General features: G+C 41.4%; 1 protein-coding gene across 2 annotated transcripts in view; it reads right to left on the bottom strand.

Annotated features, from left to right (window-relative positions):
- Positions 1-10,326, bottom strand: part of AOAH (acyloxyacyl hydrolase) — a 228,137-nt gene extending 217,811 nt beyond the window's left edge. For both annotated transcript variants that reach the window (XM_073008965.1, XM_073008964.1), the window contains exon 1: positions 9,695-10,326. In XM_073008965.1, coding sequence (XP_072865066.1) covers positions 9,695-9,821 — 127 coding nt within the window. In that variant the 5' untranslated portion in view covers positions 9,822-10,326. The remainder of the gene's footprint in view (positions 1-9,694) is intronic.
- Between the last annotated feature and the right edge of the window lie 4,319 nt (positions 10,327-14,645).

Raw genomic sequence — 14,645 nt, 5'->3', positions numbered from 1 at the left:
ACCCCCCAAATCCCAAAAAACTTGTTCAATCTGCAACTTAATCTTCATCTATTGATTTCCATTATATATTCATTTCTATTTGGTGAATCACTTTGGAACTAAGTCACATAAATTCTCCCTTGTGATATTATCTGGGTGTTTAGTTTGAAGGCTCTTTTTGATCTTTTAAAAGCATTTCTATGTGTGGTAGGTAGAATTATAATATTTCTGCCTCCTGGTGAACACATTTAATTCCCTACTCTGAATAAGGGCAGAACCTGTGAAAATGACTGGTTATCACTTCCACGCTTATATTCTGTTACATGGCAATGACAAAAAGGATTCTTCATATGTAATTAAGGACTCCAATCAGTTTATTTTGGGGTAATCAAGATTTTCCTAGATGGGCCAGGCATATTCAGGGAGCCCTTTAAATGTAGAGTTTTCTCTAGCTGGTTTTGAAAGAAAGAAATAGCTATGCTACTCACTCCCTAGGAAGAGAGGCAGACTCTAGTTATTGAGAGTGATCCCTAGCCGATGGCTGAGAAGCAGATGGGACTTCAGTCCGGCAACTGCAAGGAACCGTATTCTACCAACAACCAGTGAACTTGCAAGAGGACCTTAGTGTCAAATCAGACTGAAGCCCTGGCCAACATTTTGACTTCAGCCTTGTCAAAAAAAACTCTGAGCAGGGAACTCAGTGATGTTATGTCTAGGCTTCTGATGTGCAAAAACTGTGAGATAATAAATTTGTGTTGATTTAAGCTGATAAGTGCGTGGCAATTTATCACAGAGCAATAGAAAGCTAATACACTGTGAAATCTTGCTTTATAAATGAATCTGCCCTTGAAACACCCAAGATTTGAGAAGTTCTATTTACTTAAGATACAGGTTGGCATGAAATTATTCAGTTACTCAGTACTTTTTGCCTCACAATAGGTTTAATTTCAGGACTTCTAGAGCACAATTTCTATGCATTTCTTTCTTGATTTCCAAAAGAATAGATAATCACACCCTTTTGTGTCCTTGCTATGCACCAAGCACAGTTCTAAGTGACAGGCTGTTCGCATCACCCTGTGTAATTCTCATTTTGCAGATGAGGGGAGTGAGGTGGTGCTGAGGGTGAAGCTATGTCCCCAACGTCACATTTGTATGGAGTGACAGAACCAGGATTCAAATCCGAGAGCCCCATGCTCTGCGGCTCTTAACCCCATGCCTTACTATTGCTTCCACAAGCGCATTATAGAAAGTGTGGAAAATTCAGAAAAGCACTGAGAAGAAAATGTAAATCACTAGTAATGTCTTCATTTAGAGATAGCCATATAATCACTATGAACATTTTGGCATTCATTCTATCTAGGAAAATAGCTCGTCAGTAGAGAAGTGGGCACATTATAACTTAATGGTGATTTTACTCTGCTTAATGCTTTACAACTTCTTCTTTTTTCCCTTTAACATAACAAATTTTAAAATGTTCTGTATTTTTACCCACAGTATTAATACATTACAAAAAAAAAATTACTTCCTTTGTTTCTGAAGCACAGCGTGCTGTCACCATATATTCTTTGGGTTTTGCTCACAGTGTCACCTTTCCCTAAAGTCACAGGCCCTCCTCAGAGTGTCTTTGTGGTCTTTCTCTTCAGGTTTCGACCTCACAGCAATCCGGGAAACAGAGAGGCAGACGGGTGGTAAAAATTCAGATGATCAGAAATCTACCATTTATTCTAAAGTTGGGGTTAAATGTAATGATAATTTTAAAATAAAGGTAGGAGATTATGGAGAAGAGAGAGTGTATGGGAACCACCATGGTAAGAGGCACGTGCAGAGGGCAGTAGCTGTGTCCAGGGAACAGGGATGGTCCAGCTAGACCTCAAGGATTTGCCTGGCCCGTGAGGGTGGAACGTGTGGTGGGTCAGATGCAGGGCCAATGTCCAGGTTGCATGACTGAGCCAAGACCATGAACCCCACCAGTCCTGAAGCTTCAACTGCTGGCACTCTTAGGGCTGAGGACAGAGACCACCTCCAAAGGCTGAGAACCGTGAACATCAGAGTGACGGGTAAGTCCTCCTGGAGAACTTAGATCAACCCTCACAGAGGAGGGAAGGAAGAGGAAAAGCTAAGTTACCCAAAGAAGACTAAATTTAACAACATAAATGGCAAGATGAAATGTTTTCTGCTATCAACAGAAACAGTGTCTTATGAACAAGCGTTTAGTTATAGAGAAATAGAGTGAAATTTCTGTGTGTCTATGTTGTGATAATAAATTTTCAGCCTTCTGTTGGCTCTGTCTAAATCCTTCCTATTCTTGTCAGTGACACTGTTATTTTATTGCTCACATTGGCTTGAAATTATGCGGCCACCTCTGTCTGTTCATCAATCAAACTATGAAGTCATCTTGGACCACTCTGTGTGTGGTATGCGGGTGTGGAGAGGGGATTATAACCTGACACTGAAGGCACTTTATATTTAACCAAATGTGAGTAAGGGAAAAAGTCAGGTTTTTCTTAACCTTTTAAAAAGCTTCCTGAGTACCAAATAGTGCCTTTAAAAAAAACAACATTCAGTGAATTAATTTAAATGTCAATGACTTAGAAACACAAGGATTATTTTCCCCCTAAATCAGCCATGTAAAGAAATGTTTTGCAAAAATGAACATGTCTAATTATTGATTCTGCAACATTTGAAAAGTGGCAGAAAGAGGCACAGCCTGTTCAAGCATAGTCGACCCCGCATTTGCTTAGTGTTCAAATGGGACATACTGTTCAGTGCTAACAAATATGATACACTGGGGAAGGGGACCTTGGGGCTTTCCACAGCTTCAATCTGCTTTGGGAATACATTTATGGCCACGTCCTCAGATCTTCTCGTTGGTTCCCCACTGTGGGAACTGGGGTTGTTTGTGATGGGGATGTAGGCTCAATAGCTCAGTAACTTCCGTGAGGGCTCATTTTGGAGTATCCCTCCAGTCACAACAATACCTCCGCTTCAGTGAGACCTCCTGCCATAAGCCTGGCAGCCATCTCCGTACTTCAAGCTCTCCCCACTCCCACCCGCCCCTTATTCAGTGGACTAAAGACTTAGCTCAAATTCTGTCTGCTGGGAAGTTGGAATTGGTAACCAGAAGGTGAACCCACCTCTGTGGGCTGAACTACCACATACAAACTCAGGGCTTGTGGGAGCCAGTAGTCAGCCAAAGGGTGGAGAGCATTAAACCAGCTGGTCTGTAGGGATAGAGATGGAGGCAGCGGCAACGCGCCAGGAGAGAGAACTCTCTGGGATCCTGGCAGCCAACATTTTTTGTTTCCTAGCTTGATTTGTAGGCCTGTTTTCTCCTTTTGATTTTAAAATTCACTCTTGGAATTCTCACAAGCAAATTTCCTCTTTTTTTTTCTTCCTTTTTTTTGCTTAACCTAATTTAAGTTGATTCCTGTTACTTGCAACCCCAGGAGTTTCGCTCCTGGTTGCTATATTGGTGGTGAGGAACTCAGTATCTGGGAAATAAGATATAGAAACAAGCATATGACAAGAGAAAGTCAATAACTGCAACAACAGTTTTAAAATACAGGTCTTAGATATGACACCAAAAATACAAGAGACAAAAGAAAAATTAGATACATTGAATTCCATCAAACTTACTACATTTTGCTCTTGAAAGGACACCATTATGAAAGTGGGGGAAGGAAACACAGAATGGGAGAAAATATTTGTGAATCATATATTTCAAAAGAGACTTGTATCTAGAATATATGGAGAATTGTTACAATTCAACAATAAAAAGACAAACCCAATTTAAAGAGGAGAAAAATATTTGAGTAGAAATTCTTTTCAAAGAAGATATACAAATGGCCAATAAGCACATGAGAAGATGCTCCATCACTATCATTTGGGAAATACAAATTAAAACAAAAAATGAGATCTCACTCCACAGCTACTATGATGGCGATAGCAAAATGATAAATAACTAAGTGTTGGGAAGAAGGTGGAGAAATTACAACTTTCATAAACCGCTGGTAGAAATGTAAAATGGTGCAGCTTCTTGGAAAACAGTTTGGCAGTTCCTCAAAATGTTAAAGATGGAATTACCACATGCCCTAGAAATTCCACTCCTAGGTATACATCCAAGAGAAATAAAAACACATGTCCACACAAAATCTTGTACATGAATATTCATAGCAGAATTATACATAATCACCAGGAAGTGAAAACAACTCAAATGTCCATCAACAATGAATAAGTGACAAAACCAAGTAGGTCCATACAATAGAATATTATTCAGCCATAAGAAGAAATAAGGTTGATACATGCTACAACATGAATGAACGTTGAAAACATTATGCTAAGTGAAAGAGACCTGTAGCAAAAGGCCATGTTTTATATTATCCTATTTATGTGAAATGCCCATAGAGACAGGAAGTAGACAGGTGATTTCCAGGGGCTATAGAGAAAAGGAAATGGGGAGTGACTGCTAAGAGAATTGGATTTTTGCGGGGAGCAATAAAGTGTTCTGGAATTAGATATTGGTGATCAATGCACAACTCATGAATATACTAAATGCCACTTTTACACTTTAAAAGGGTAAATTTATGATACATGAATCATATTTCTCAATAAAGCTATTATTTGAAATAATATGGGAAAAATATATAACCCTGATTTAATCACGTCTACAATAACATAATCACAATTAAAGTGAGGAATGAGCCAAATTTTAACTAGTTATGTAACCTTGAACAAGTTACTTATTTCTGTCTTTGTTTTTTTACTTACCAAATGAGGATAAAGATAATACAGACTTCATAAGGTCATTACATGATTAAATGGCTTAATAAATGTAAACCTTTTGGAAGATAATTTGTCACACAATGTCCAGTAAATGTTGGCAATTATTGTAATTATTAACTTGCAAATGTAATTTGTGTGACTGAATAGCACCTGCCTGTAGTGACTTTCTCCAGGCATCATTCCAATTAGTCCACATTCAAGTCAGAGAAAAGATGGAAGGTACTAGCCCCATGGAGAAGCACTGGGGAAACCAGTAGCAAAACAAACTTTATGAGTAAGAAACAAATATGGTTACTCAACAATAATCTTCATAAAAATGGATGAAACCCAACTAATTCAGTTGACCTTGATGAAAAATAGGAAGGAAGAACTTCTTACATGTGTTGAGAAGGTGATATAAATATTTTATGTTATCATGATCTTATAAATGAAGGCAAGGGTATCCTTTTATGATCAAGGTAAGAATTTATGTTGGAATGGCAATTGAAAGACAACTGACAACTAACAAAAATGAAGAGGGCTGGACAGAGTGGCTCATGCTTATAATCACAGCATTTTGGGAGGCCGGGGAAGACAGATTGCTTGGGCCCAGAAGTTTGAGACCAGCCTGGACAACATAATGAGACTCTGTCTCCACAAAAATAAAAATAAAACAATTAGGCAGGCATGGTGGTGTGCACCTGTAGTCCCAGTTACAGGGGAGGCTGAGGTGAGGGAATCACTAGAGCCTGGACTGTTGAGGCGGCAATGTGCTATAATTGTACCACTGTACTGTAGCCTGGGTGATAGAGTAGGACTTTGTCCTTATTTAAAAAAAAAAAAAAGATGAATCATTCTTGCTCAGTTGGGATGATCAGAAATCCAGCTGCCTAATCACCTTTTGCTCAGAAAAGTTTTTATGGCCTGGGGTCTTTCAGCAAGCAGGTGAATGCAACGGAATCTTTGAGATAACTAAAACTTCCTTCTTTGACTAGCAATATTCAGGTAGAAGTGTTTCTAGAATTCTAAAGTTTCTTTTTTGATCTTTTTTATTTTTTTGAGACGGAGTCTTTCTCTGTTGGCCAGGCTGGAGTGTGGTGGTGCGATCTTAGCTCACTGCAACCTCTGCCTCTCAGGTTCAAGCGATTCTTCTGCCTCAGTCCCCTGAGTAGCTGGGACTACAGGCATGCGCCACCATGTCCTGCTAATTTATATATATATATATATATATATATATATATATATATATATAGGTTTTTTTTTTTTTTTGGTAGAGATGGGTTTTCACCATATTGGCCAGGCTGGTCTCAATCTCCTGACCTCGTGATCTGCCCACCTCGGCCTCCCAAAGTGCTGGGATTACAGGCATAAGCCACCACACAAGGCCTAAAATTTTAAAGTTTTAAACACTCTTTCTGAGGCTATTACTTCACCTTCCCCAGGTGGCTTTATGAGCAGAGTCCGCAGAGCCCACTTCCCAGCTGTGAGCCTCTGCCCTGCATTTCATAGTGCTCTGCTGGCTCTGGCATTTGCAGTTGAAAGAGTTCTAGAGAAAGGGTATTATCAAGGGCACTAAGGGCCAAGTTCAACATTCATTTTAAAGTATTGTAATCTCTACAAGGCTCCAGGTTCTCATTTTCCTCTAAACTGGACAGTGAATTTCCTGAAGACAGACATTCTAAAAATCCTTCTTCTCCTTTGTCTGTGTATCCCTGGCTCTGAGCGCAGGGTCTTGCATATTCAGTGGCCATGTGAGGAGTGAGTGCACGGAAATGTTTGGGGGACCGCCTTTCTGTTGGAGGTTTGAAGGCATATAATCCTGCTTTTTGTCAGAAAGTTGTTAGGGTGTTGGCAACAAATGTAGAGTTAGAAGAATTCCAATCAACAGTTCCTTCTTTTCTCTCCCCTCTTCCACACCCTTCTTCCTCTTCTCTCCAGCTGCAAGACAGCGGACCTCACTGCTTCCTGAGATGCTTCCCACATGCAACCCTTTCAGTAGGTACACCCCAGGATCCCCTTTCAGGAGACACTTGCTCCCCAGCTTCTGGAGCCCTTGTTCTGGAGGATTATGCCAGCACTAGAATCCCTTGCCAGAACTGTCTCCACCAATGGGAGATATCTCAAAATTACAGCCCTCCCCTAGGGTCAGGTCACATCCAGGGACTGTTTGATGTGGAAATTCCAATACCTGCACCGACTTCAGGACAACTGTGAAGAGCTATTTTAGTCCTAGAGCTCTCAGTGGGATCCACTAGGCCTTCTTTTATGGCTGCAGCACAGTCCGCCTTCTCCCTGCCAACCCCAGTGCCTTCCTCTCTTGCTGGTCTTTTTGCCAAGAGCACTTCTCAATAAACTCCCCTGCACACACATTTCTAATCCCATCTCCCTCAAAAGCCGACTTCAAACAGTGAAGCACCAAGTTGGTCTGGCTTCAGCCCCTGTCTCAGCACATAGGCAGTGCTCAGTACATGTTCATCACAAGACTGGACTCCTCCTGCACCCACCCCTCTTGCTATTATGACAACAGGTGAATAAGTCACCCAGGCAGAGTTAGCCAGAAGAAGTTGTAAGTTGCTGGGAAAATGGGTGCTAAATCATCCTCAAACCTAATCAGCAACAGAGTCTCAAAGCTCTTGGGGCCACGAGAATTTGTATGGGCAATCAAAGTATAACTCTGTGGATAATAGAGATGACCACACATTTCTTGACTCTCTCCATCAAAATGAAGGGTCTACGCCCCCTCCGTTGGAGTCTGGGTGGAGGAACCTGTGAATGCTTTGAGCAATGGAAGACGGCAAGTAATGCCGTGCCCATTTCCAGACCCCAAACTTGAAAGATTGGCAGCTTCTAATTCCTATCTTTTGGAATTCTCTCTGGGATTCCTAAGCTGCCAAGTAAGAAGGCCTACTACCCAGGACAGCCATGTATGGGCACTCTGATGGCACTTCCAGATGAGCCAACCCTCTAGCCTCTAGCACCCCCAAGGTGCCAAATATGTGAGTGAAGCTGTTTTTGTCAGTCCCAGATCCATCTATTCACCATCCAAATACCATCTCCTAACCTCAGTCACTCCTGCATGGAGAACAAGAATCACCAGCCAGTGTTTGAACAAATTTTTCACCGATAAAATCATAATACAACAAAATGGTTATTATTGTAATTTTTGATGCAGCAATAGAAAACCAGAGCAACCCCATCCTGAAATCTCCCCAACACCTCCTTCTTACCCTCTATGACCTCACTGGGAACAGGGCAGATAAAGGAATGAGTATCTCCTGTCCATTTTACTGAAGTGAAGGTCCAAGGATCTCAGCCCTGACAACTTGCCCAAACTCAAACATTTAGTTTGCAATGAGCCCAGAAGTAAAACTGATTTCATCTGCGCTTTTCTCAAGTGTATTTCCATTTGATAGGCAGTAGGGTTTTGTTTTGAGAAAAATGAAAAGGTGGTAAATAATTATTTAAGGAAACCAAAAACTGGGGGAGGATGATCTCCCAGGCATGGTTCAAAGGACCACACACCTCTGCCTCTTAGTCTCTGGAAAATATTAAGTCTTGGGGAATCTGGGTCTTAACTAAAACAAGACTTTGGAGGCTGGGCACAGTGGCTTATGCCTGTAATCCCAGCACTTTGGGAGGCCGAGGCAGGCAGATCACGAGGTCAGGAGTTCGAGACCAGTGTGGCCAACATAGTGAAACCCCATGTCTACTAAAAATACCCAAAGTTAGCCAGATATGGTCATGCACACCTGTAATCCCAGCTACTCAGGAGGCTGATGCAGGAGAATCACGTGAACCAGAGAGGCAGAGGTTGCAGTGAGCTGAGACTGTGCCACTGTACTCCAGCCCAGGTGACAGTGCAATAATCCATCTCAAACAAACAAACAAACAAAAAAAACCTCGGAAGTAGAGGTGCACCTCCTAACATGTACAATGACCTGAGGCCATGATTTTGAGGAAGTAGGACTAATTCAGATATATTTCCATATTGTCTCCAGAGACAATTCCTAAGTGTCAGAATCTGTGTCCAGATTTTCCGTTTCCTGCACGTGGCCACCAGACTTATCTGAGAGTTATTTTCCTGACTTCTCAAGCTAGGATTCTATTTTGAGGTCTGCTCGTTGAACAATTACTTACTACTCAGAGTTCTGAGTCTACGTGGCTCCATGGACTGTACCATCTAAATGCCACCACTGGTATGAGGATTCCCATGTTATGAGAGCTACAATGTGAATAGCAAAGATCTTACCTTACCTCCTACTCTCATCCAAAAAAACAAACAAGAAAAACCTCTTGGAAATAAAACACTTCATTAACAGATAAGCCAAGAAACCATATCAGTGCTCATCGTCTCCAGATGATCACCATATCTGGATTCTCTGAGAGACGGAAGGAAGCTAAGATGGTTGAGTCCTTACCGTGTGCACATGCCACAGATTTACACGCATGGTCACAATTTTCATGGTATCCCTACGAGATGGGTCTCATTAGCTTCAGTTCACCAATAAGGACACAGAAGCTGGGAGAGGGTTAAGTACATTGCTGCAGGTTTCCACAGCCAGCAGGAAATGGGAGAGAAGAGTAGGAGGCGGGCAGTGATTCAAACCCAGATGTGTCTGTATGAAGTCAAAGCCCATGAAAAGCAGTGAAAATTTCAGGTTAAAATAGCCTGAAATAATATTTACCTATACTAGAAGAAAAAATTCCAATCACCAATGAGGTGGAAGAGTTTTATGCCCAATTTAAACTAGTACGCTTTGTATTCACATAGATGTATGTAGTGTCAATGTCTACTCTTGGAGTCTACATTTCTCTATGTCGGTGAGGTTATTGCTGCCTTACTTGGAATCCTACAACTCTTGATGTAATAAAATATGTGATTTATTATGCAAGCAAAGTATTGGACCCCATTGTTATGTCTATATAAAAAATACAAAAATATCTATTTACATACCTACACAGGTGTGCCCATTTGAGTAGCTGGGCCTGGACAGGTCATCGTAGGCTGGAGAGGCCGAGGACTGAAGAGACAGGAGCAAGAATAGAGGTGCCACCGTAAGGATTTTCCAGGGGGACTGCATCTCCGAGCTATGCACTCCAAGTGATCACCTGGCTACAGAAGCTCCCAACTGAGGGATGCTGGAGCCGAGGCCGCAGAATCAACTGATCTGTCTCTCCTTCTCTTCTTCACTCTCTTTGACACACACACCCCACCCTCTCACATACACACTTTTCAATAAGTGTGAAGTGAAGAAAAGCACACATAAACACTCACAGACCCACAGCTTGCTCTTGAGAGAGCCACACACGAAGAGCTGGAGGGAGTCTCTGGTGTGCAGTTCTGCTGAGGTAAAAACTGCAGGATAAAGAAAACCCAAGTTGCACAGTGGCGGCACTTCCGTGCTCCCTGGCTCAATGAAGTCAGTGACCATAAACCCTGTGAGCCTCAAGGCTGGCCGGAACTGATCTGTGGGGTTGGTTAGGAGGCCCTTCCCCTTTCATTCTTGCAAAACCAAACAAAGCTAAAGATAAAACTGAGAAGAAAAAAGAAAAAAAAACTAAGCCACAAGCACACAACCCTTTAACAATTTGATCAGCAGCACCCACATATTGTAGAAATTATAATTGGTTTTATTCAGAATTTATTTAGTCTTGTTTTCAAGAGCTTTATATGGTAAGGTTGTGATCCTTATTTTGTTGTTAAAGAATATTCTGGTCAAATAATATCTTTCCTCTGGAGAAATTGGGTTATTCCTTGAAGGGTCAAGGCCTTTTATTTGGTGTGCAGAAAATAAGCAGTGCGGAAAATAATGGGCAGTTAGCATGGTGGGATTTTAGATCTAATGAGAAAAGACATGGGTTAGAATTAATCAATTCATAGTTGCTAGGCTGTGCACAATGCATCTTTTTTTTCTCCAGAATTTTGAAGTGCGTTTATATTTCCTACCTGTGGATGATTTGTTAAGAGACTGATTTTCTGCTCTGACGAATAGAACTGAACACTGTCTTTCTGAGGAAAAAAAAATCGGAACCAGATCCTATTTAAAAGACATGTAATCTAAATGCTTCGCTCTAAAATAAGATACAACAAAATCATATGCCATTTTCAGACAAGATAAGAGGACAGGGCCAAAGTACCACAGTCTAGATAAGTGTAGGAGGCCTTGTGATTCTGTTTCTCTCTGCTTAGGCTCTGAGGGAGCTTATTACAAATTTTGAAATATTATAGAAGCTATCTAAATGGTTAGCAATTAAAAAAATAGCATTTGGAGTAGCAGGTAAAGTTTTGGAGTAGCATCCTTTCCAGGATGTAGGAAATACCAATTTTTATGGTTTGAAGATTTCTTGTGCAGTCATTAGTCTTACAAGTACCGACGGGGCTACGATTCCCAAACCTGCAGCAGAGATAGCACAAGTCAGAGTGTTTCCCTAATTACACCCCCAGCCCGATACCAAGGATACCGCTGGGCGTCTTGAGTCACCCATGGGCCTGTGACTTCCTCTGAGTCGAAGGTGCTGCTCTTCAGTCCTTCACTCTGTGACAAAGGGGAGCTCTGGGGTCACTAGGACCACCACTGGGGTGAGGTCTAGAGAAATTCCAGAGACTTCCAAGGGAGGCTAAATAAAGGACTGATTAGGAACTCAGATTGTGAAGATGGAAAGACTCATGTTTACATCTCATATCTACTGTTTATTCTGAGTAATATATTAGACCAGTGATGTAACTTCCCCCCCTTCAGTGTCTTGTTTTTTTTGTTGTTGTTTGTTTGTTTGTTTTTTGAGACAGGGTCTTGCTTTTTCATCCAGGCTGGAGTGCAGTGTCGTGATCACAGCTCACTACAGTGTTGACCTCCCCAGTTCAAGTGATCTTCCCACCTCAGCCTCCCAAGGAGCTCATTTCTATTGGGATAATGGTAATACCTGCTCCATTGCACTGCTGGAAGCACTCAAATAGATGATGTATCCAAACTGCAAAGCAGCATGGCTGGCAAGAAGTAAGTGCTTAGTGCATCTGGCTATGACCCTAGCGGGAGTGTGATGAAACCCGCACCCCAGGCCAGCTTCAAGAGAATTCCAAGACACCCATGGTAGTTGTAGGCCAACATGTCACACATGGGAAATGGCGAGGACAGGAAAAGGGAGCATTTATTGAATACCTTCCAGGTGTGCTGCAGCACTCCAGGAGTGCGTGATCTAGTTTGTCTAATCCATAGATGGGTGAGGACTGTCCTGAGGGCTTCTGGAAGAACATTTGACACAGGCTTCGGGCCTCTTGAGGCTCTCCTGGTCTCAATGTATAGCTGTGAGCAGGTCTGGAAACTCAGAGTGAGAGGGATTTCTTGGTACGCAGGAAATACAAGTTTTATGCCCTTCATTGCATGTATGTGGACCAGGCAGTGCCATTCACAACCATCCCAGGGATGGTCAGCTCTGAAACTCTCTGGTGTGCTCAGGCTTCGGGGCTGGTCACAGTGGACATCACTGACTTAGCTGTACAGTATTGAGCAAGCCCCTTCCTGTTTCCAGAGGTGAGAGTCCTAAGCTGGAAAAGGGAGGTGAGACTATCTACTTTGTAGGAGTATGCTATAGTAATACCTGACACAGGTTTTCAATAAATGGAAGCAATTTTCATGCTTGGAGGGTGAGTTCTTACTGGGCAAGATCAAAGGAAGAACGCAGAAATCAGAAAGTGATTTTTCCAACAGAAGCTGGAACAAAGTGCACATGCGCACAGACCACTGAACAAAACATCCCTCTCCATCACCAGGATGGAGTGGACCCTCCCATTTGCACAGGTATCCTTCACACTGGCCGGTATCATTACACCCGACAGGGCTGCCTTTGCTCATCGAGTACTGAGTGCAAATGACTTGGGATCTCTCATAGCTTGCCAAAAAGCCCTGGACCTACCTGTGGTTTAGAACAACTAGTCAGGCCCTGGAGAATGTTCCTGGAGCCTCCCACTGTCAGATGTTCCAGTTTTGAATCATCTCAAAATCTGCTCTTGAAAATGAGATTTCTTCCCTGAAGCACTTTGTTACTGATTTCACTCAAACAACTCTGATTCAAACCACTGCTTTCCCGTGTGCTGCAGGAGGCTAAGGCTTTGTGATCCCCAAGTGTTGCACCTGTGGTCTGGTCTAGCTTGTCCAGCATGAATACGTTTCCTGAATATTTTTTGACCGCATTAGCCTCAACCACCTCATCCACAGCAAGTTCCTTAATCAGGGGAAAAAAAAAAGAGGTAGGTGATGGGAGATCCTGTAAAAGCTGGCACTGTCACCAACACGCATCTTGTCTTAGGCTTTCTCCTCTCTCTAAGGCCCAGGTCCACGCTGCCCTGTTACTCCTGGCTACCCAGGACTGTGTATGGCAGTCCTCAGTTCCCATCTACCAAAACCAGGCCCTCTGCTGCTCCTCTCCTCCCCAGTCAGAGCTTATTAACACTAGCCCCATTCTATTATGTTCTGCTCTCTGCTAAGGACAGAGTAAATTAACCCATGCTGAGGATGCATGGGAGCTCATTAAAAGAGCTCTGGACTCAGGATAGGGGGCCTGTATCAGGGGCTCCCCTCCTAGTAGCTGTGTACCCTGGGTAAGCTGCTCTACCTTTCAGAATGCCAGTTTATTTTACTATAAAATAGGGCATATAATGTCAATATTTAGGAAAATTGTGAGAATTAGAGAGACAACATGAATTTAAAAACATAATATTAAATGTTAGATGAATGTGAAGCTGACAATGAATTCACATTATTCTTCTCAAGTAGCATTGAAATTTGGGGGGAAGTTCTTTAAATCAAGATTTAAAAAATGGCTACATAATAACTATATATTTCTGGTGTACATGTGACATTCCAATACGTGCATACAATGTGTAATGATCAAATTAGGGTAATTAGGATATCCATCATCTCAAATACGTATCATTTCTTTGTGTTGGAAACATTTAAAATTCTGTTTTCTAGCTATTTTTAAATATACAATGAATTGTTGTTAACCAAAGTCACCCTACTGTGCTATTCAACACCAGGACTTATTCCATCTAACTGTATTTTTGTAGCCATTAACCAACCTCTTTATTCACCCTTTCCCACCCTTCCAAGTCTCTGTTATCTATCGTTCTATTCTCTACCTCCATGAGATCACCTTCTTTAGTTCCCACAAATGAGTGAGAACATGCAGTATTTGTCTTCCTGTGCCTGGCTTATTTCACTTAATATAATAACCTCCAGTTTCATCCATGTCGATGAAAATGACAGGATTTCATTCTTTTTAATGGCCAGATGGTATTCCATTGTGTATATGTACCACATTTTCTTTTCCTTTGGTTATTCAGACTCTTTTTTGGTTCCACACAAATTTTAGAGTTGTTCTTTCTATTTCTGTGAAGAATGCCATTGGTACTTTGATAGAGATTGCATTGAATCTGTAGATCACATTGGGTGATGAACATCTTAACAATATGAATTCTTCCAATCCATGAACACAAGATATTTTTCATTTTTGTTGTGTCTTCTTCAATTTCTTGCAACAGCGTTTTATAGTTTTTATTGTAGAGATCTTTTTAAATCTTTGGTTAAATTTATTTCTAGGTATTTTATTTCTTTGTAGTTATTATACATGGGATTGCTCTGTTGATTTCTTTTCTAGATTGTTCAGTTTTGGTGTATAAAAGTGCTACTGATTTTTATATATTGATTTTGTATCCTGCAACTTTTACTGAATTCATTTATTGGTTCTAATAGTTTTTTGATGGAGTCTTCGGGTTTTTCTAAATGTGAGATTATGTCATCTGTGAACAAATCTAATTTGACTTTTTCCTTTCCAGTCTAGATACCGTTTATTTCTTTCTCCTGCCTAATTGCTCTAATTTCTTCATTGACTCATTTGTTGTTCAGGAC

This window comes from Chlorocebus sabaeus, chromosome 21 (assembly GCF_047675955.1).
Source record: "Chlorocebus sabaeus isolate Y175 chromosome 21, mChlSab1.0.hap1, whole genome shotgun sequence".
Classification (NCBI taxonomy): Eukaryota; Metazoa; Chordata; class Mammalia; order Primates; family Cercopithecidae; genus Chlorocebus; species Chlorocebus sabaeus.
The sequence above is the reverse complement of the archived record's forward strand: the minus strand, read 5'-3'. Positions and strand labels throughout refer to the sequence as shown.